The 20,062-nt window shown below is 43.7% G+C and overlaps 1 protein-coding gene across 1 annotated transcript in view; it reads left to right on the top strand.

The window, feature by feature from the left end:
- Window positions 1-16,720: 16,720 nt before the first annotated feature.
- vps72b (vacuolar protein sorting 72 homolog b) overlaps window positions 16,721-20,062 on the top strand; it is a 9,217-nt gene continuing 5,875 nt past the window's right edge. The window contains exons 1-3 of the mRNA XM_063199014.1: window positions 16,721-17,968; window positions 19,746-19,863; window positions 20,009-20,062. The exon at window positions 20,009-20,062 is cut by the window's right edge and continues 99 nt beyond it. Coding sequence (XP_063055084.1) covers window positions 19,747-19,863; window positions 20,009-20,062 — 171 coding nt within the window. The 5' untranslated portion in view covers window positions 16,721-17,968; window position 19,746. The remainder of the gene's footprint in view (window positions 17,969-19,745; window positions 19,864-20,008) is intronic.

Genomic DNA, 20,062 nt, shown 5'->3' with positions numbered 1-20,062 from the left:
AGATCTAAAATGAAGGATAGACCTCCCACCTGTGACCTCATTTAGTCTTAACTACCAGTCTTTGTCTGCCTGAGGAAATGAGTATGTGTGTCAACTTGAAGACGTGTGCCCTCGAACAACAGAGTTGTATTTGTTTACCATTGAAATCCTGACACAAACTGCAAATATTTGACCATAAACGTTGACCGCATTTACCATCTTTAACCCCCTCCCCCATCCTCTCTGTCCAACGCAGAGATTTGCATCTGTCATTCATTTTTGTTTTCAGGGGGGGGGGGGAACTGGGTCATAGCAGGCCTAGGCTATTATTTTACTCAGCAGCTGCTGGTTGTGGAGACCCTTTGAAATCGCCATGACGATAACTGCTTTGTTGATATGTGCCTACCTGACAAAAGGCTCTGTGGTCAAAGCTTGTCTGCTCATCCATGTTTTGGTTCTGACAAAGGAAGATATTCTATTCTCGGCAGGTTGGTTCACTTTGCGGTGCACTTCAGATCAAAAACCATCATTATGTGGTGGCACGAAAGCCTTGTTGTCTACTACAGATCCACAGAATAGAAATACATATTGAGTTGTTTGGTATGGCTGGAGAAGTCACAGATGTTTACCTGGAAAATGTTATGTTATGATTTTAAATGTCAGATTGATAGTCCTACATGAAGATGAGAATGACCCTGTTATGAATTTGCTGGCACCAGAATAGTAATGACCAAGTCTTAATGCATTACTTAAGACTGTAATATTTTTGTTGTGTCGTTTTTCAAAGGCTATTACTTCAGCACTGGTGGAACGGAACATGCTATGATGCTGCAACATCACATCGCTATGTGTTGACTTGTCATTATATCCCCGAAACGCGGAGCGTCGGGGATGTAATGATTTTGCGTGCGCCGCCGCCGCGTCCGCCGCGTCCGCCGCCGCCGCCGCGTCCGCTGCCGCGTCCGCCGCCGCCGCCGCGTAAGGTCTTTCGTGTTAACGCGATAACTTTTGAACGGATGTTTGGATTTGTCCCAGATTTTTTGGGTGAATGCTCTAGGGCAGGTTCATGAACTGATTCGAGTTTGGAGGTCAACACTTTCAAGATGGCTGAATTCAAGATGGCCGAATTTTTGTTTGGTCCATAACTTCTGACCGGGTGGATGGATTTGTCCCAGATTTGGTGTGTGCATGCTCTAGGGTAGGTTCATGAACTGCTTCGAGTTGGGAGGTCAACACTTTCAAGATGGCTGAATTCAAGATGGCCGAATTTTTGTTTGGTCCATAACTTCTGACCGGGTTGATGGATTTGTCCCAGATTTGGTGTGTGAATGCTCTAGGGTAGGTTCATGAACTGATTCGAGTTTGGAGGTCAACACTTTCAAGATGGCTGAATTCAAGATGGCCGAATTATTGTTTGGCCCATAACTACTGACCGGGTGGATGGATTTGTCCCAGATTTTGTGTGTGAATGCTCTAGGGTAGGTTCATGAACTGATTCGAGTTTGGAAGACAACACTTTCAAAATGGCGGAATTTTCATTTGGCCCATAACTTCTGACTGGGTGGATTGATTTGCCCGGTAACACCTTATTTTAATGGGTCACCATTTCAGTGAATCTACCATATTAGGTACAGTGTAATAACCAATGTAACAATATTTAATACCATGTAATACTAGTGTAATACCAGTGTAACAATATGCAATATCAGGTACAGTGTAATAACGAGTGTAACAGTATGCAATACCATGTAATATATTGTAATACCAGTGTAAAAATATGCAATACCATGTAATACCACTTACGCACAAACACATGATGTAAGTAAAAAATTACATTGTATTAAATATTGTTACACTGGTTATTACACTGTACCTAATGTGGTATATCCACTGAACCATTAAAACAGTATTACCATTTGCCCCATTTTTTGCTTCATTTTCACAATAGTCGTTTGGTTTTAAGCCTATGCACGTCATGTCACGTCTGTATGTATCATATACGTTTACGAAATGGTGGACGGGAGTGGTAGGAATGATGGGGGACTGGAAGCGTCGCGTTTCGGGGATATACCTTAAGCAGTCAAAGGCGACTGCACAGGCAGTCTAGTTATGCCTTGCTTTTTTGTTGTTTTTTTCTACAACAGTTAGTAAGCAGCACAATGAAATGAATATATATATTTGAGCCTTTTGAGGGAAAATACAATTTTGTGATATTTATTAAATCTTGGCTAAAATATGGTGAATTAATATTGAATGTGATTGAATGACAGTGAATGAATGAATTTACAGTATTTGACTATGTAAAAACATGGACTGAACCATACATTAAAAGAAAGAAATAGTCATAGATGGACTCCAAAAAGCCGTAAGGCTTAGGCCTATTTCCATTGTGGTCCCACAGTCCAACAGTGAGTTCCCAGTGTATTGTAAATACAGTATCTGTGAACTGTACTCTTAAACTGTGACTAGGACAGCTGATGTGGAACGTTAGATCACGGTAACTTTGACCCTAGTCAGATCATGCTTTGATGTTCCTTTATTACGGCACACATCCATGACTAAAGACCATGTGGAAGTTCAGTGACTGCGAGATATTCTGGGACAACTTGAGCAATACGCGACATGCGATCGTGTGTGACTTATCACTCAGTCCATCTTTATGACATCCTTCCCTATCTGAAGCACTTTACACACTTACAATCCTCCAATAGCTGCATTTCTAGGTTGCTAGCACTTTACACACTTACAATCTTACAAAAGATGCATTTAGGTGGTTATATTGTAGTTCCAGGATACTGCTGTAGATTCTATGCCTATACTGAACCGAATATGGAACATAATACTCAGTGGTCGTGGACAACTTCACTCCCAAAGATGCATTGCAGTATCACAGCATCCATATCATTTCATATCATTTTTTGTTAGGAGGGGAATTCACTGATCAACTCTTCGACCTGACTGAAGAGTCATTGTGATTAGAATCAGTTGAGTTACTGAATGGCTGGAGCAAGTAGTGGCTCTTGATCTCATCTGCTGAGACTAATGTACTAATGTACTCTATTGCAACAGAAGCAAGTCCATAGTGCAATGTTTAATGTGCAGTTGGCTAAGAACTATAAACCATTGAAAGGCATCATGCTGGCTGGCTTGAGTCTCAATAGCTCTGACATGCATGGACATGGCTACTTTCACATTGGACTCTGGATGATGATTAAATTGAATTGTAAAAAGTGAATGAATGAATGAATGAATGAAACTTCATTGTCATTGTACAGGTACAACGAAATTGGCAAAGTGCAGATGCTCACGGTGCTTAAAAAAATCAACAACAACAAAAATCTATATATATATATAAATAATTACGATTTTAAAAAGTCAGCTGTGCAAGATTAAGTGTGCAGATTGCTTTTGGATAAAGGCGGTCTTTTAGCCTGTTAGTTTTTGTACCCAGAGCCCTGTAACGCCTGCCTGATGGCAGCAGCTCAAACAGTTTATGTCCAGGATGGTAGGGGTCTCTGATGATTTTCTTGGCTTTTATTCAGACAGCGACAAGAGAACAACTCCTCTAAAGAGGGCAGGGGACAGATGATGATCTTCTGAGCTGTGCTGACCACCCTCTGGAGTGCTCTTCTGTCCGCTGCTGTGCAGCTGCCACACACAGACAGTATGTTAGGGTGCTCTATATGGAGCTCCGATAAAAGGCCACCAGTAGACTTTGGGGTAGATGATTAGCCCATAAGACCCTAAGTAAGTACAGTATCTTCTGTGCCTTCTTGATGGTGGCAGTGGTGTTGGTGTTCCAAGTAAGGTCGTCCCTCAGATGCACGCCCAGGAAGCGGAAATCAGAGACCCTCTCCACACAGGCCCCATCGATGACCAGTGGTTGAATGTTAGCCTTTTTTCCTCCTGTAGTCCACTATCAACTCCTTTGTTTTTGTGATGTTTAGGAACAGGTTGTTCTCCTTGCACCAGACCGATAGACGCTGCACCTCTTCCCGGTATGCAGTTTCATCTCCCTTGGAGATGAGACCTATGATGGTGGTGTCATCAGCAAACTTGATGATACTATTGTTGGAGTGGAGTGGAATGCAGTCGTGAGTGTATAGGGTGTACAAGAGTGGGCTTAGCACACAACCTTGAGGGGAGCCTGTGCTGGTGTTTATGGCTGAGGACAGGTGGGAGCCAACTCTTACCCTCTGGGAGCGGCCTGTCAGAAAGTCCAGGATCCACCGACAGATGGAGTGTGACAGCCCCAGGTCCAATAGCTTGGTCACCAGTCTGTTGGGGAGGATAGTGTTGAATGCCGAGCTAAAATCCACAAAGAGCAGCCTGGCATAGCTCCCCTGCTGCTCTAGATGGGACAGAGCAGCATGAAGGGCTGTTATGTTGGCGTCGTCTGTGGACCTGCAGGCCCAGTAGGCAAACTGATGAGGGTCAAACCCAGGTGAGAGGCAGGAGGTGATGTTGACCCGAACCAGTTTTTCAAAACACTTCATAATGATGGGAGTGAGTGGTCGGTAGTCATTCAGTCCACTGATGGTGTTCTTTTTGGGGTGCGGGATGATGGTGGAGGACTTCAGGCAGGGGGGGACAGCAGCCTGGCTCAGGGACTGGTTGAAGATGGTAGTGAAGACCCCAGCCAGCTGGGCTGCACAGAGCAGTGATGAAAGGATATACTGTATAAGGTCGAGAGAAATTTCCCACAAAAGACACTGTATGTTGAGAGTAAGCTCCCTGTCCAGACAGAGTATTAAGCTCAAGTAGACAGCGACTCTAATGACCATGTCTGGAATGAGGTTTGCCTGCCTGCATGTTTTTCTAACAACTTTCACGGCTTTGACTTTCATGTAACTTATTTTCCTAATATTTTAGATGAAGTAGTGCAATAACTGAAGAGAGAACTGGTTTGTGAGATTTAAAAAGTCAGACTAGCATCACATTTTGAAGTAGGCCTAAAGGTATTGACACTTGGGGCAAAGGGGTGACTTGTCCCGGGCCCAGGGAGAAAGGTGGGCCCAAAATTGGATTCTCATTACATTGTTTTGATTGGGCTTGGGGCTCTTTCAGATGTCTTTTGTCACGGGCCCATCCAAAGTGGTCAGCGACCCTGGTCCCTACTACCACAAAAATAAGTGGAGTGAAAACCAGATGAGAGAATCAGTGAGACTGTGTAACTGAGCTCGGTAGCTGTGTGGTGAGATCTTTGAGTCTTTGTTCAGCCAAGTTTCTATCTTTTTATCTCTGTTTGCCCTAAAGGACCTGGGACTGTGGGAAAGGTGCAGAGCAGTTGTGTTGGGTATCAGAATTCTGCTTACTATAGGGGTAGGATGCAACTTTGAGCCATCAGGGCATATCAGTTGGCGTGGGAAATGATTGCCTGGAATGTATGTTGTGTTCTAGCCAATCAGTGGAAAGTTCCATTTTGCAAAGTCGCCATATGCCAAAAAAAACAAAAAAAAACCTGGAGGAGTTTGTTTACTTCTGCCTAGTTAAAAATACACCACATTTACAGGATATGAGGTCGAACCATGTACCATAAAACATATCTTGGTGCGTGTGTGTGTGTGTGGGCTATTACAAACATCCACAGTTATTTACGTACTTGTCACGTGCAAAGCGATAGTGGGCTTCTATAAGTAGAAAGGGGCGGTGAGGTTGTTATTATTCGAACCGTGCCTGGCCGGCAGCTTGATAAAGGTGGAAGGTGATCCGAGGGATGTTTGCTTTACTCAAAGTAATGAGTAAATGTGTCCATGTGACATTTGAAAACATTTGTTTCTGTCAGGATGTGTGTGTGTGTGTGTGTGTGTGTGTGTGTGTGTGTGTGTGTGTGTGTGTGTGTGTGTGTGTGTGTGTGTGTGTGTGTGTGTGTGTGTGTGTGTGTGTGTGTGTGTGTGTGTGTGTGTGTGTGTGTGTGTGTGTGTGTGTGTGTGTGTGTGTAGTGGTGGGGGTGCTATCAACATAAATCAAATAAATGAACACTGACTCAAACATGAAAGATCAACAAGCATGGCCCTATGTACATATAAGTTACATCCTGCTTTGCTGACAGGGACAGCAGTCATCTTGTGACAGCAGTCTTATGACATGGCAGTAAACTTAAGTGTTCATTCATGCAGCCTTGAAGCAGGTATGCTGGATAAATGTGCACTACTGGACCTCTCTGTCTGAGGTAGGCCGCAAGTGGCTAAAACAGTCACCCACTCACCACCGCGGCTGACAGGCCTGTCTTTCCGTCTGGGAATTTGGGTCTTGAAACAATGGGTTACACAATACCATCGCTGGCAGGACATTGCGTCCTCTGAATTTAATTACATTTTTCTTCCTTTCACATGCCATATGGTCACCTTCCATCGCAATCTATTTTTGGTGCTCTGGTCTGTAAACACCACTCATACATGTTATTCCGTGTTATTTTAAGAAAATATCATGGTTAACTATTTACACTATGCTATCTTAGAAGGCATTGTTTCATTTCCTTGAACTTAAACTCTCAGGGACATGGAGACATAGACGTTTTTCAAACCAACATAATGTAAGACAACAAAAACTCACATCTGCATTGTCTATCCCTACGGTATTGGGAACTACTAACAAAAAAACATTATATGTACATTCTGGGAAGAGCTTTTCTAATAAATTAAGTGGACACTAGAAATTAACATGACACACAAACCTGCCAGACATCGCATACTCTGTGGCGGTAAATCATGATGTGTATGTGTCTGTGTTTATCAACAAGATCTGGGTTCTTCACCTAAAAATCTTGTGTCAGGGGACTTACAGAAAATGTACTTTCTGTTTTCTGATTTCCCAAGAACGAGTTACCGTAAACAGGAAGGAAAGACAAAACAATAACAGAAAAAAACTGGGCTAAACAGTCCAGAGAACAACTGATGAACCGGAATGCTAAAAAAGAAAAAGAAAAACTGAGAGAATGAAAGGAAAACACACTTGGGTTATTCCTGGGGAATGGCTAAAGTCCGAATGATAAGAGATAACTAGACAAAAGCCAAAAGCAAACCTGCACAACGGCCATGTCACTTCAAGAGGCTATCTAACACCCACGCACACAGGTGCCAGGCAAGGCCACTGATAGCTTTGGCTAGGCCCAGGGCAAAGTCAAAGGCCTGCCCTCTCAATGCATGCAATGTAATGAGAACCCAATTTTGCCCTCTCCCTGGGCCCGGGACAACTAATCTGTTTGTCCCCTCCCACCCCACTCCTTGCCCACTATCGACTGCACTGCTCACAACACACCACTGAAAGGAGGCGGATAGCTTTAACACCCACGCACAAGCATCCTTGGCCTTCTTCGTTCCAAACACTGGCTAGGAATGTGTCTGAACAGTCTCAACCTGTCACATCTTCAACCTGTCTATAACAGTAGTTCGCATAAGGGACATGTCCCTGTTTTATTACTGCATGTTTTAAGTGCTCTGTTCGATATAGGGCAAATTTGTCATTATGGGAATATCCTAAGGCAAACTTTCAATTAAAATGCCATGACGACATCCTAATTTTCACTTCCTGGTTGCGACACCCCCAACATGCAAAATACTTCCTGAATATCTGCCTAATGCACTCTGTCCAGTCACAAACTTCCTGTCAATTGACGCAAGAGAGCCCATTGTTTCGGCCTCTTGGAAACAGGAAGTGATGTAAAGACAGGTGTACGCAGAGAGCCTTTCAGTAAATTGTTTCCTATGCTCAGCTGTCATACAGTGAACTTCAAGACAACACCTAATACATAGCTACACAAACACTTTTTTATCACAATGGGAAACTCAACCAAACATTGGTGTGAAAAATAGCTATTCTTCGCCAAATTCACTGAAATAGAGCTATTGTGTGTGTGTGACTTGGGACACCAGAGAGTCACATATACAGTACAGTAGGCTACCACAGGGGTCAAGCTTGTATGCATGACAGAACAGATGGTGAAAATACTGTTCTTTTTCTTCTCATCATCCATGCATTCAAGATCCGAGCCTGTTCAGGTGTATGATAGGCCTACCCTGCGGTGAAAAAAGTATAATGTATGATGACTTATCAGCAAATCAGAATGACCAAGTCTAGACACCACAGTGGTAGATTTTTGCCCGACTATCAGCAAAACAGTGGGGCAGATATGTAGAGTAGTAGAGTAGTAGAATAACTTAATTGATCCCCGGCGGGGAAATTCAGATGTCAAGTAGCTTTCATAAATACACAAAATGCCCACATGGACATTTCAAGAATGTAGAATGTAGAATAAAGAAGTAGTTTGACAAAGTGATATTCGCATGTCAGAGTCATTATTATTGTGATTTCACGGTGTACACATACTGTATGCAGTGGCTCCATTACAAGCAATGATAAAAAATATGTACCACCCAACAACTGCTCGTGAGTGTATACAAAATGAGTGTATATTTGAAGAGCTCTTTTCCAAAACGCTATATCCACCATTTCTGACTTTTTGCATTTTAATATTGGAATTGACTGTTAAGAAGTCCTATCATCTATGTGTGAATTCTTGCCATTCAAATGTTTTGAGAACATTATTTTTAAACCTCTTTAAAATGCATTTTGCAATGCAATTCAATGGAATGCCCAATACAAAAATGTCAATTTCCCAACATTTTATAAAATGGATATCTCATTTTGGAAAAGAGCTCTTCATTTGTTCTGGTGTAATAAATAACTATCCAGGGGAAAGGTTGGCATACTGTCAGTGCCTGGTAAAGGATGACATTATGAACGTTCATTTTCACCCCTTCTCCACTGTTTACGCTGTAAACCGAACAACGGGCTTACGCTAAAAGAAAAGCCTATGTGTATTGCACTATACTGTACTCTCCACAACAATTGCTGTTGTTCTTTGCCCAGTGTTCTTGGGTTCTCACTCACAGTTTCACTTGTTGTTTGCTTCCTTGTTGTGCAAATTTGCACTAGCTTGTCGACGAGCGTCCTTAAAGAAAGCAAGCCTCTCAGCCTTGTTGTGGCTTCACACATCTGCCCCATTCCCATGGTAATGCGATGTTGGCACCTTGCGAGAGAGAGAGAGAATGAGAGAGAGAGAGAGAGAGAGAGAGAGAGAGAGAGAACCACATGGTAACGATGACGACATGCGTCTCCCCAAAGCACAGCCAAGACCCAAACAAAGAGGCCTATGGGCATTGACCATCATGCATGTGACACTCCACAGCTGTGATTATTGCAGGTATTGTAAGTCAGAACACCGTCAGCTACCTGCCATATAGTGTAGGTGTTTTTGCATGACAGAACATGCAGGTCCTCCGTGACTCCCAGTCATAACACTGGCTGCATGCCCGTTGTACAGGCAGGCTAGGTGGCTTGGTAGTTGACATCTGTATACTGGGAAGCTGATAGGTGGGGACAAAGAAGTCAGTTGCCCCAGGCACAGGGGGGTGGGGGAGGTGCTCAGAATCGGGTCCCCATCAGATTGTATGTATAGAGTGGGGTTCAGGGGTGCAGCCAGAAATGTTGGGCCCCATGAAAGATTTGAATTTTGGGGGCCCCTGTCAGAGCTGTCAGTGCTTGGGCCTTTAGAATCTGTAACACCTCCCCCCACCTAGCGGCACCCAGGGGGGCTTTCAGTTGACTTTGTCCCGGGCCCGGACAAAGTTGTCAGAGGCCCTGTCTTGCAGAACAGTGAGGTAATGTGTCTCCAGATGAGCACACGTTCCCACGCATTTCCCAGAAACATGAGAGCGGCTGCTTTCAAGATGGAGTTGGGGGCGGGGCGGGTCTGGGAGGGGAGCCAGCTGCCAACCATTGGATCACCACAGCTTTTGGTATGTTTGGGTATGTTTTTTTTCCCCATGTCAGGAAAAGTCATATCAATCCACCACGCACATACTCTCATTGGTATAGCCATAGCCAGGTCTTGCTAAGGTCTTGGTCAATTGCAATGAAGTCACCCTGAAAGCAGGGAAGAACAGAGAGGGTATTTTGTTTCTGTTTCTTTTTTGACTTTATGGGTTATGTGGCAGCATTTCATCACCATTGTTGATGTATGTGTGTGCACTTCTACTTTGATTGCCACAGGCTTTGATAAACATTCAGTCAGCTGAGTCTATATTGACTATCGGGCGACACTTTGCAATTGCTGGAATCGACTCAAAAATGGGTGGTATAAGGACACTGATAGCTTTGGCCAGGCTTGGGAAAAAGTCATCTGTATGGATTTGTATATGCTACACAAATAAAATAATAATAACAATAATAGCAATGTAGACTAATTCACACCCTCTCCATGGGCCCGGGACAACTGACCCCATTTGTCCCCCTGGTCTGTTCAGAGGCGCATCTTGCCACCAGGCAAGGCAGGCAGCCGCTTGGGGCCCCCAAGCTCCAAGATAGTAAATAACAGCCCACATTTTACCACAGTAGTGGCGATTTTAGTTCAAATGCTCATTCTTTTGTATTTTCGCTTGGGGCCCCACCTGACCCTTGAATCGCCTCTGGGTCTGTTGGCTTTCCTGGGTATCACTGATTGAAAGTAACATAAATCCACTCTCATGATGTTAGTTCATGTCTCACCATGTTTTGTGTGACACCTGAAGTCTGAAACTCTGTTCACCATTCCCAAATGACTCATAATAGTGTCTAAGAAGCTGATAAGGCAAGCTGCCTTAAAAGGGTATGCCACTATTTTGGGGCTTAATACAGTTAAAATCGTTGGCCAGGGTTTATAAAGGTGGTAGTGTCTTATTTTTCATGTTAAGCGTTGTCTTGCTTTAAGACAAGATAAAAGAGGGAGCATGTCGCTAAGCTAGTGAAAGTCAATGTATCCATGTAGCATGCTACAATGCTACACGGATCCATTGACTTTCACTAGCTTAGCGACATATTGTTGAAATGTTGTTTGCTTGAATGAATCTGGTATCGGTAAAAAGTAATTGGTATCTTTTTTCCTTGAACAAGTGTACATCCCGCAAATACCTACACCTCAAAAGTCATCCCTGGTGTGCGTTGGTTTCCCTCTTCAAAAGTCTACCACATACTGTTCATTCACACTGTAGTCCTCCTGGATGTCACAAAACTGAATACAAGGACTTTTGAACCACAATCGATCTGCACTGAAATACATCTGCATTGAAATTCATAGAAACCATCATAATAAAAGGGACTTAATGGGGACGAAATCTCACTCTTTCTTTATGATTCTTCAACTGTTTCGATTGTGCTGAGGGAAAGTACCGTCATTGCCCATGTCTGAGATTTCCCTCAATATGGCCGACTTAGCGTCTTTTCTTTTTATATGGTAGGTGATTGCCACAAGTGGAATCCCGATCATCACAGAGGTCTCCTACAAAGGGAAACTTGGCGACAAAATCTTTACCACAAAAGAAAAAACATGACGATGATATCAGGTCCTGGATCTGAAATAACCTTTTGCACGTAGTAGAAGAACCATCAAGTAATTGACACATATCTGATGGGCCGGCACCCTTCTGTAAATCATGAATGAAAACAATATAAATTAATAATAAAAATAGAAATCGAAATCGTAGGGCGATTGGATTGGTGATTCAGACGATGATAAAAAAAAAAAAAAGGGTTAGGGTTAAAGCAGTGATTCTCAATCTGTGGGCCGGAGCCCACGGGTGGGCCCTGAAGGTATTTCAAGTGGGCCTTGAAATCATTTTCAAAAAGTCTAAAAAATATTTGTGTGTGTTTCCATTTATTTATTTAAGTTTCACTGATTATTGGGTTAGAGGTGGGCCCCGAACATTTGTGAAATTTTCAAGTGGGGCCCAAGTTGGAAAAGGTTGGGAACCGTTGGGTTAAAGCATTTGAATTGCCAAAGACATTTGAACTAGAATGCACTGTGAGAGTGCAGACCTCCGCAAGGAAGCTGTTTATTAGAACATCTGACTATGTTACACCCTATTTTTGTTTTAAGTCTTTCTGCCTTCTTTTTGTGGAGTTAGAAACTGGAATGTCAACATTCGCCCTGTCCCGAAGTTCAATTTGCGGTCAATAGGGGCGTCTAGATTTGTACTACAGCAATGGTGAAGAATCTTTTAAAACGTCCTGGTTCCGATTCGTGATCTGGATAACCACCAGAATTGAATCACTCGTTCCTTTGCTCATTCCAATAACTTCATCAAGTTTCATCCAAATCCGTTCATAGGGTTTTGAGTTATCCTGCTGACAAACAGACAAACAAACAAACAGACAAACAAACAAACAAACAGACAGACAGACAGACAGACAAACCAATGCAACCGAAAACATCACCTCCTTGCCAGAGGTAACTACGGGGCCTGTAAGACCAACCTACTAGCACTCATTTTCAGTCGTTCTCTTTGCAATCATTAACAAATGCCTGTTTTGTTTGTTGCAATGTAGTATCAGAAGATAAGCACGTGTCCTGCGTGCAGTGCAGTGCAGTGCAGTGCAGTGCAGTGTGCACCGTGCTCCTGGCCATGAGCCTTGTGCATGCATCACAGAAGAATGTGACCTTTTCATGTCCCGTCCTCCACATGAACAAAATAGAAAGAAAAATATCTGCACACTTAAATCCTCTTTGTGTTCTTTTTTAATCAGCCAAGCTTTCGGTCTGCTGACCTTCCCCTATGTCCTCCACATAAAACAAACTCGACAAGGTTAGTCACAAGGATTGAGTCTCAGAGAGAGAAAAAGAGAGAGATGTTCTTGGAAGTCAGCTGGTTCTTGGTTCACTCACAAGAGTATACAGTAAATCTCCGGCCACATGATTCAACACATCCTTGATATGCCTGTGCAGGATCATCTGACTGCACAAGGTTGATTTTTAGGTGTGTTAAATATTTATATAATGCCTTTGACTGCAGGACATGTGAAGCCAATAATAACATATTGGCTTTTATACCTCCCTATTCTCCTTTATACTGTGGGCTACAGGGCTTTGAAAGGCTCTTTTGTGAGTGTTGTAAAGTATGCACTCTGCACTGCACCCAGGGCTGGAATGGGGCAGAAATAGGGCCGGGGCACTTTTGGCTTAAAGGCCCCCCCCTCATAATTAGTGGTGCAGAACTGACTCAATTTTTTTTTCATTTCTGAAAATAGGGACCCACAAGGGTGCAGGGCCCACCGGCAGATGCCCGCTATTCCAGATGGCCAGTCCAGCCCTGACTGCACCTCACCCATTTGACTAACTCCAGAACAGGGTGGAACACTTGGTTGCTTCATGGACACTCCTCTCAGGGAGAAGTCAGAGCATGTACCACACACTAGAACCATCATCACGAGGCAAAGCTGCTTTATATAATATTTGTTTAAACAGAGCGTGTCCTGTTTTTCTCCTATTCCTTGCAGCAACATACTGTGTAGACCTTCACATGGTGCCTTAAGCACACTGTAGAATCAGAATGTAAACAGCTAGAGCTGGGCCTGGCGTATGCCTTTCACTGTAGATGGGCCTATTGACGGGCCTCTTTGCAGAAAACACTCAACTACATCCTAGCATTGCTATGACAATGCAGAGAGCCAACTAAGACTTGATCATTGCCATTTTGGTGACAGAATGGTTATCACAGAGGTTCTGCACTAAGTGGTTAAGTCTCTGCAGTTTTCATGTTGTGAATATACATGACGGTGCTAAATGTCCAGATGTCGACAATCTGAATTCATGTACACACATTTACGGCAGGTCATTAAAATGTATTTTTTCTTCTTTGGGGTATCAGCAGATGTTCAGCTGGTGTCTGCTGTGGTCTTGCAGTACTGAAACTACACCAGAGACTTTCATAAGGTATCTGCGGGATCTCACAGTGATTAATTTCACTGTTACAGTCACCGTCTGGTGGCCCTTGGGTCACCGCCCAGCTTTGTTTGTAGACATATAGCTTGTAGACATCTTACCTCGATAACAGCTATATCTCTTTTCACGAGGACTACTTTACATCAGTGTTTCTGTAAATATGGTCATATCATATGTCTTGGAGTCATCTATGCACAGTGTACATTATATATAGTGTGCAAACACAATGTATCCCATTGTCTTGATATAAAGTACACAATGTGTACTGTATATTACCTTCATTACTTACCGACTCTTGTAATGGTCCACCAAGTCATGCAATTTGGCACTTTTCATGTTGAAGGTTGTGTTCCCTAGTGATGCACAATCTAGATTCATTAGTTAACAGTCCATTGCCGAATATTCCAATTGACCCGATTTTACCTGTCCAATCCAACCAGGTGATCATTCAAGCAACCAATCAACCTGGCTGAATTGGTCCGGTAAAACCAGGTTATTTGGAATATGTGGCACTGGATTGTAAACTATTGAATCCAGGTTGCCGATCATCACTGCTGTCCCCCTGAACTCCCTCTCAGGGTTGCCAGATGAGGCTGATGATTTCCAGCCCAAAAAATGATGAAGATCCGCCTGGAAGCACTAAATCCCGCCCAATTCTATTGATTTCTATGGGCAAAATTGGGCGGGTTTTTGTGCAAAATGCCATTTTTACCCGCAGACAGCCATTCCAAGCAGCCCAATTGGGCGGGAAACAGCCCAATCTGGCAACACTGCTCCCTCTGCTTCAAGTGTACACCCTTTCTGATGTTGTAATGTCTCATCTGTCGTCATCAGAAGATGAGTCTTGCTGGTGGTCACAGCCCTACACTACAGCTCTTTTTTTCCATAGTTACATCTTTATTTGGGAGCAACGACTGATGCCTTCTGATGTTGTCAGTTCAAAACAATCACCAGGGCACGATTACAAAGCAGCGACGGCAACAGCTGTTTTGGCAACACGTAATGCGGCAACACCAGCACACGACATGACTTCATACGTACGTACTGGCAGCCTTGATGATGAACCCACAAGTTCCGCAGCTCTAGCTGAGGTCCATAGCCAGAGCAGTGTTGCTCAACTTTTTTTGGCTCCCTTTTTGTCATACCATACCATACCATACCCACTCACTCATACAAGTTCTTCCTCAATGCAAATGTGACTATGCTCCCAGTCAGGCAAGCCGACAGGGGGGGGGGGGGGGGGGGGGGGATTCCCGGGCCCAGGGAGAGGGGGCCCAGAATTGGGTCCTCATTACATTATATGTATTAGGTGGGGGGGCCCATTCAGATGTCTTTGTCCTGGGCCTGGCCAAAGCTGTCAGTGGCCCTGCTCCCAGTGGCACACGTCCCCCCGGTTGGGGATCACTGGTCCAGAGCAGTAGTTCCCAACCTATGAGTCGGGACCCAACCTATGGGTCGTCAAAGATCCACGGAGGCTTCCGAAGCCCTCTTGATTTTAAGGGGTTTCATTTTAATACCATATATAACCCATGTTAAGAAAGCATTTAATTGACAAAGCTTATATTAAATTAACATATGCATAGATGCAACAAAATGTAAGTGCTACATTAAATATTCACCAAGAAAGTTTCATAGAGTATGAATTCATAGAAGCAATGCTGAATGTTCAATCTGAATGTATATTTTAGTGACAAACTGGCAAACGAAAGTTTGAAGTGGTTGGGTTACCAAAGCTTACAATGGTTAAAATATGGGTCCCTGAAGAAAAAGGTTGGGAATCACTGGACTAGAGGAATTGGCCAGGGCTCAGTCTCAGAGGAGACCTTAGGGGAAGCAGCTGGCTGCCTTCCATATTTTTTTGGGCCTTTATTTTGAGAGGGATGACTGGGCTATTACGTCAGTGCTCGGCCAAGGCACACAGTGTACCCTGAGCGCATAAGCATCAGCTATAGCAGAAGTAATAGGCCAGGTCTGGACAGAGAGACATGTCCCAACATGAAGAAAGGACGTTACATAAAGTGTTTAAAGATGCTATCCGTCACTTTGACGAACACTTAGTAGATGCTCTCAGGGGCTTTGAAGACGCATGTCACGAATGCAAACCAAACAAATGCCCGAGGGCATAACAGACAATTGGGCGGATAATGCCAGTTGCATAAGCTGTTTAAATCTGTGTTTTGACGTGCTTTACCATGAGAGGGAGCACCTCCTAAAACTGTGTTTACAATGCCTGAATGTAGGTCAGGGTTTACAACAAAAGAAGAGACAAAACTCTGCGGAAGAGAATCTTACATATGTAGGCGATTCATTCTAAATAAAAAAAAAGTAAAATTTAATTCAGTAAAGTAACATAGAAATTTACAGTTGTTTGAGGGTGTTTGGATGTACTTATGGCGTTTGGATTGCATAACTTGTTTACATTTACATGCTGTACTACTGGAGGGCTCAATGCATGTGTGTTTGTTGTGTTGCCTGTGTTTTGCTTTTACTCTCCAATGCAATCAGGTTTCTATTTTCGCCCCGGCTCCAACTTGCTTTGCAACAGAGCCTCTGTGTCTTGTATGGGAACATTCCGGTAATGTTGTCCAACTGATTTCTCACATTACACGGTCACTCCGTTTGGTTTCTCTCCCTCTCTCTCTCTCTCTCTCTCTCTCTCTCTCTCTCGCTCTCTCTCTCTACCTCTATTTGTCTCACTCTGCCTATCTCTCTCCCTCTCTCTCTCTGCCCGTCAGTTACCCCCACCCCCCCAATATCCCTCTCTCTTTGGTGGTCTGGCTCATTCCATCTGTCTCTCACTCTCTCGCCCTCTCACCCCCCCCTCTCTCTCTTTCTCTCTCTCTCTCTCTCTCTCTCTCTCTCCCTCTCTCTCTCTCTCTCTCTCGCTCTCTCCCTCTCTCCCTCTCTCGCTCTCTCTCTCTCTCTCTCTCTCTCTCTCTCTCTCTCTCTCTCTCTCTCTCTCTCTCTCTCTCACTGGTGGTCTGTCTGACTCTCTTGACAGGAGAGCTGGGAGCGAGGGGTGGCACGAGGCTCCCACCAGTCGTGTTTTGCAATGCCGAACCCATGAGGTCATCCACTTCCCGCTCACAATGCGGCCTGTATGCGGAAAGCAGAGGGGCTCCATGCACAGTGTACAGGGGGGGAAATGAGAAGTGAATACAGCATAGATACAGCATGGGACTCAAACAGACCTTTGTCAGAGGCTTTTGGTACGGTAGGTAGAGATGGTTCAAGAGAGAAAATGAAAACAACCTCATGAACAACAAGAAACTTTTTGGGAAGTTTGAAAGTTCTTATGTGGAGTTTTTTTTGCCTATGATTTGATGCCAGACGTGTGCCTTATCTGCGATTCTGTATGTCAATGTGCTGCCCTCACTCAAAGACAAAGCAGACAACACACAGACGATATGTTGATCCGCATTCCTCAAGGCCTGAGTCTTTGTTGCGGTCTGTGGGGGAGGAAAGCGGAATGGTGGGGAGAGGAGGAGGAAGAGGAGGAGGAGGTGAGGAGGTGGAGTTTCGTTTTTGTGTGGGAAAGGCATCAAAGCCCCAAGAGGGGGAAAGCGAATCCTTGTTCTAAGAAGCACTGCCGGTGATTGCCAAGTTCCTGAGGCACATACAATGGCCCGCAAACATCCATGCACGATGGGAACAGCACGTTCCCACCACCGAGCTCTGCCGCATACCCTGAATTCCCCAGCTCAGAGCATATTGGGCCCTGGCTTGTTATGATGACGCCCTTGTTATGATCCAGTGAGCTTACAGCTGTAGCCTTATTACATATGCTTCAGGCCAAAACAGAACCGCCCCAGTGTAACCCAAGTTCAAGTCCTAAGCAGAGACTCTCTCTTTTTCTTTTTTTTCTTTTTCTCTTGGCAGAGAGGGTACATAATTGTATGAATAATGATTAATGGAGCAATGATGATGATTAATGTTTACTGCGATCAAAGAAATGATTGCATCAGCAATAAAAAAAAGTCTTCTCTCGTTGCCAACAAGACTGTAGAATGTCACCAGCTTTGCAATGCTCTGCATGCCTTTTTTAAACTGCCTTCTGTGTCTGTGTTTTTTTTAAGCAAAGTGAGGGCTCATTTAGCTTCAAAGCGCCGGAAACACGGTGTCTGTGGTTCCTGAATATAGGTCACCTTCTCTCTGCTCCTTTCTCAGATGGCGGATCAGCTGGTGATGGGTGATGAGGATGAGGAGAATGTGACACAGATGTAAATATTCAAGGTGACTATATGACGGAGCCACACTGTTTCACGGTAACCAATTGAATGCCGTCTCAGGCCAACACACCCCTCTTCGGCACTCTGGCCTTTGCGTCTTTGCATTCAGGAATAGCATGGTATCATCCGGAAGTGCATTCCAGATAACAATGAACAAAGGGTGTGTCTTTTAAGACGTCCATTGTTAGCAATGCTATTAAATTGAAGGTTGTTAAAACAAAGTAAGCCATGGTAAGTGGCTTAGTTTCTAAACAAAGTTCAAGTGCGTAGGAGCCATACTTTTTTTCCTATTTCCATTTCCATCTCTCTTTGCAGTCCTTCCCTCCATGTTGATATTCTTTTATGTGTTTTCCCTACATCTCCATCTGTTTCCCTTTGCATTTCTGTCTTTCTGTTTTTAATTTTGCTCTGTTTTCAGGCTTTGCAGTTAAAGGCTTTCTGCATGGTTTCCTGCCTATTTGCTTGAGTAGCCTACTCAAAAAAAGCACCTGTAGGTGAAATCCCCAGGCCGTTTCGAAAGTCTCTCTCTCTCTCTCTCTGTCTCTGTCTCTGTCTCTGTCTCTCTGTCTCTCCCTCTCTTTCTCTGGTGTGTGGGTGGTGAGACTGATTCTGATGCTCTCCCATCTCATTTAATCACAAAACAGAAAGAAAAACGAATAGGCCTATTTCTCTGTAATAGAAATTCTCTGAAATAAAGAAATAGAAATAGAAACAAAAAAGTTTGCACGGTATTTGAAAATGAAGAAAGAGGAACATGTCTTGTTTCTGTGTTCTAAAAAAAAGTCAGACTGTTTTCTGAGCTGTGACCCTAATGCCACTCTGTAGGCTACATTATCATTGTTCAGCCTCACCCAGGATTGCTGTTTGGTGTATCCTACGATGGCCTCCTTGACAACCAACAAAACCACCCAGAGACATGAGCTCAGCTGGGCATTGACTTGGCCAGACTAGACTCACTCACCACACCACACCACAGAGAAGAAGACGCCTGATTCACCCTTTAAGACTGCTGCCTGCTGGTTTCTACACACCAGTTATGTAGAAGGCAGGCCCACAGAGAGTTGACTATAAGCCTAAAAATGCAACTTGGTTAGATTCCTTGCTTGGGGCCAGTCCATAGCTCCAGAGACTGTGTCACTGATTGGCATATTGAAACAAGTTGAACATTTTTGAAAGAAAATACTTGCTGCCTGAGGACCACCCTAACCCGATTACTGAGAAACAACAAAGCACCATGCAGATTGTAGAATAACAGGTCTACTATTTCCATAGTGGGTGTCATATTCAATGTTATAGGCAGCCTACATTTTATCACTCACAGAGGAAATTTTCTATCAATATTTGACGTCATTAAGCAAAAAAAGCACAAAAAAGAGCAAATTTAAACAGCAAAAAAAAAAAGTGCTCAATCCAAATTATGTAACCTTGTTGTTTAAAAAATGCACGTAGGCCTACTTCGTGCATGCCTCGCTCCACAGACATGTGCCTCGCTCTCTCAGAAGCGCATGCCGCCACCTGGTGGCAAGTCTCAAAGCTCAATTGGTTTGGTCTGACTGAAGTATCAACTCATCACCCATCGATTGTGCTACTGCGCATTCCAATCAACATTTCTGATCCTCACGGTTGTAGTACGTCTAAAATAAGCCATTCGTTAATTTTACTGGGAGTGTTCAATAACAACAAGGTCATTCAAATTTCCCCATGCCAGTTGATGAAACAAAAGCTTTTAAAATATTTTCATTTCTTCCATTCTGAGGACATTGTTTTGGTCTCTGGAACAGAATGAGTTTAGCGCTCAGCCGTGCACCCCGAAAGACAGCGGGGAATCGCATGTCCAAACTCCTGGACGCAGAAGAGGAGGATGACTTCTACAAGACTACCTATGGTGGCTTCAATGATGTGGGTCATGTGAACTCTGCATGCATAGCTCATAATTACTGTATGCATGCAATAGTATTTTTTTCCACCATCATTTCAGGTAGGATGAATAACAATGTCTGCCATTGACCACAAATAGATACATTTCTCACGCGTCTACTAATAGGAATCAGGAGATGATGAGTATAAAGGGGATTTGACTGACACAGAGGACGAGGTG

This window comes from Engraulis encrasicolus, chromosome 5 (genome assembly GCF_034702125.1).
Source record: "Engraulis encrasicolus isolate BLACKSEA-1 chromosome 5, IST_EnEncr_1.0, whole genome shotgun sequence".
NCBI lineage: Eukaryota > Metazoa > Chordata > Actinopteri > Clupeiformes > Engraulidae > Engraulis > Engraulis encrasicolus.
The sequence above is the reverse complement of the archived record's forward strand: the minus strand, read 5'-3'. Positions and strand labels throughout refer to the sequence as shown.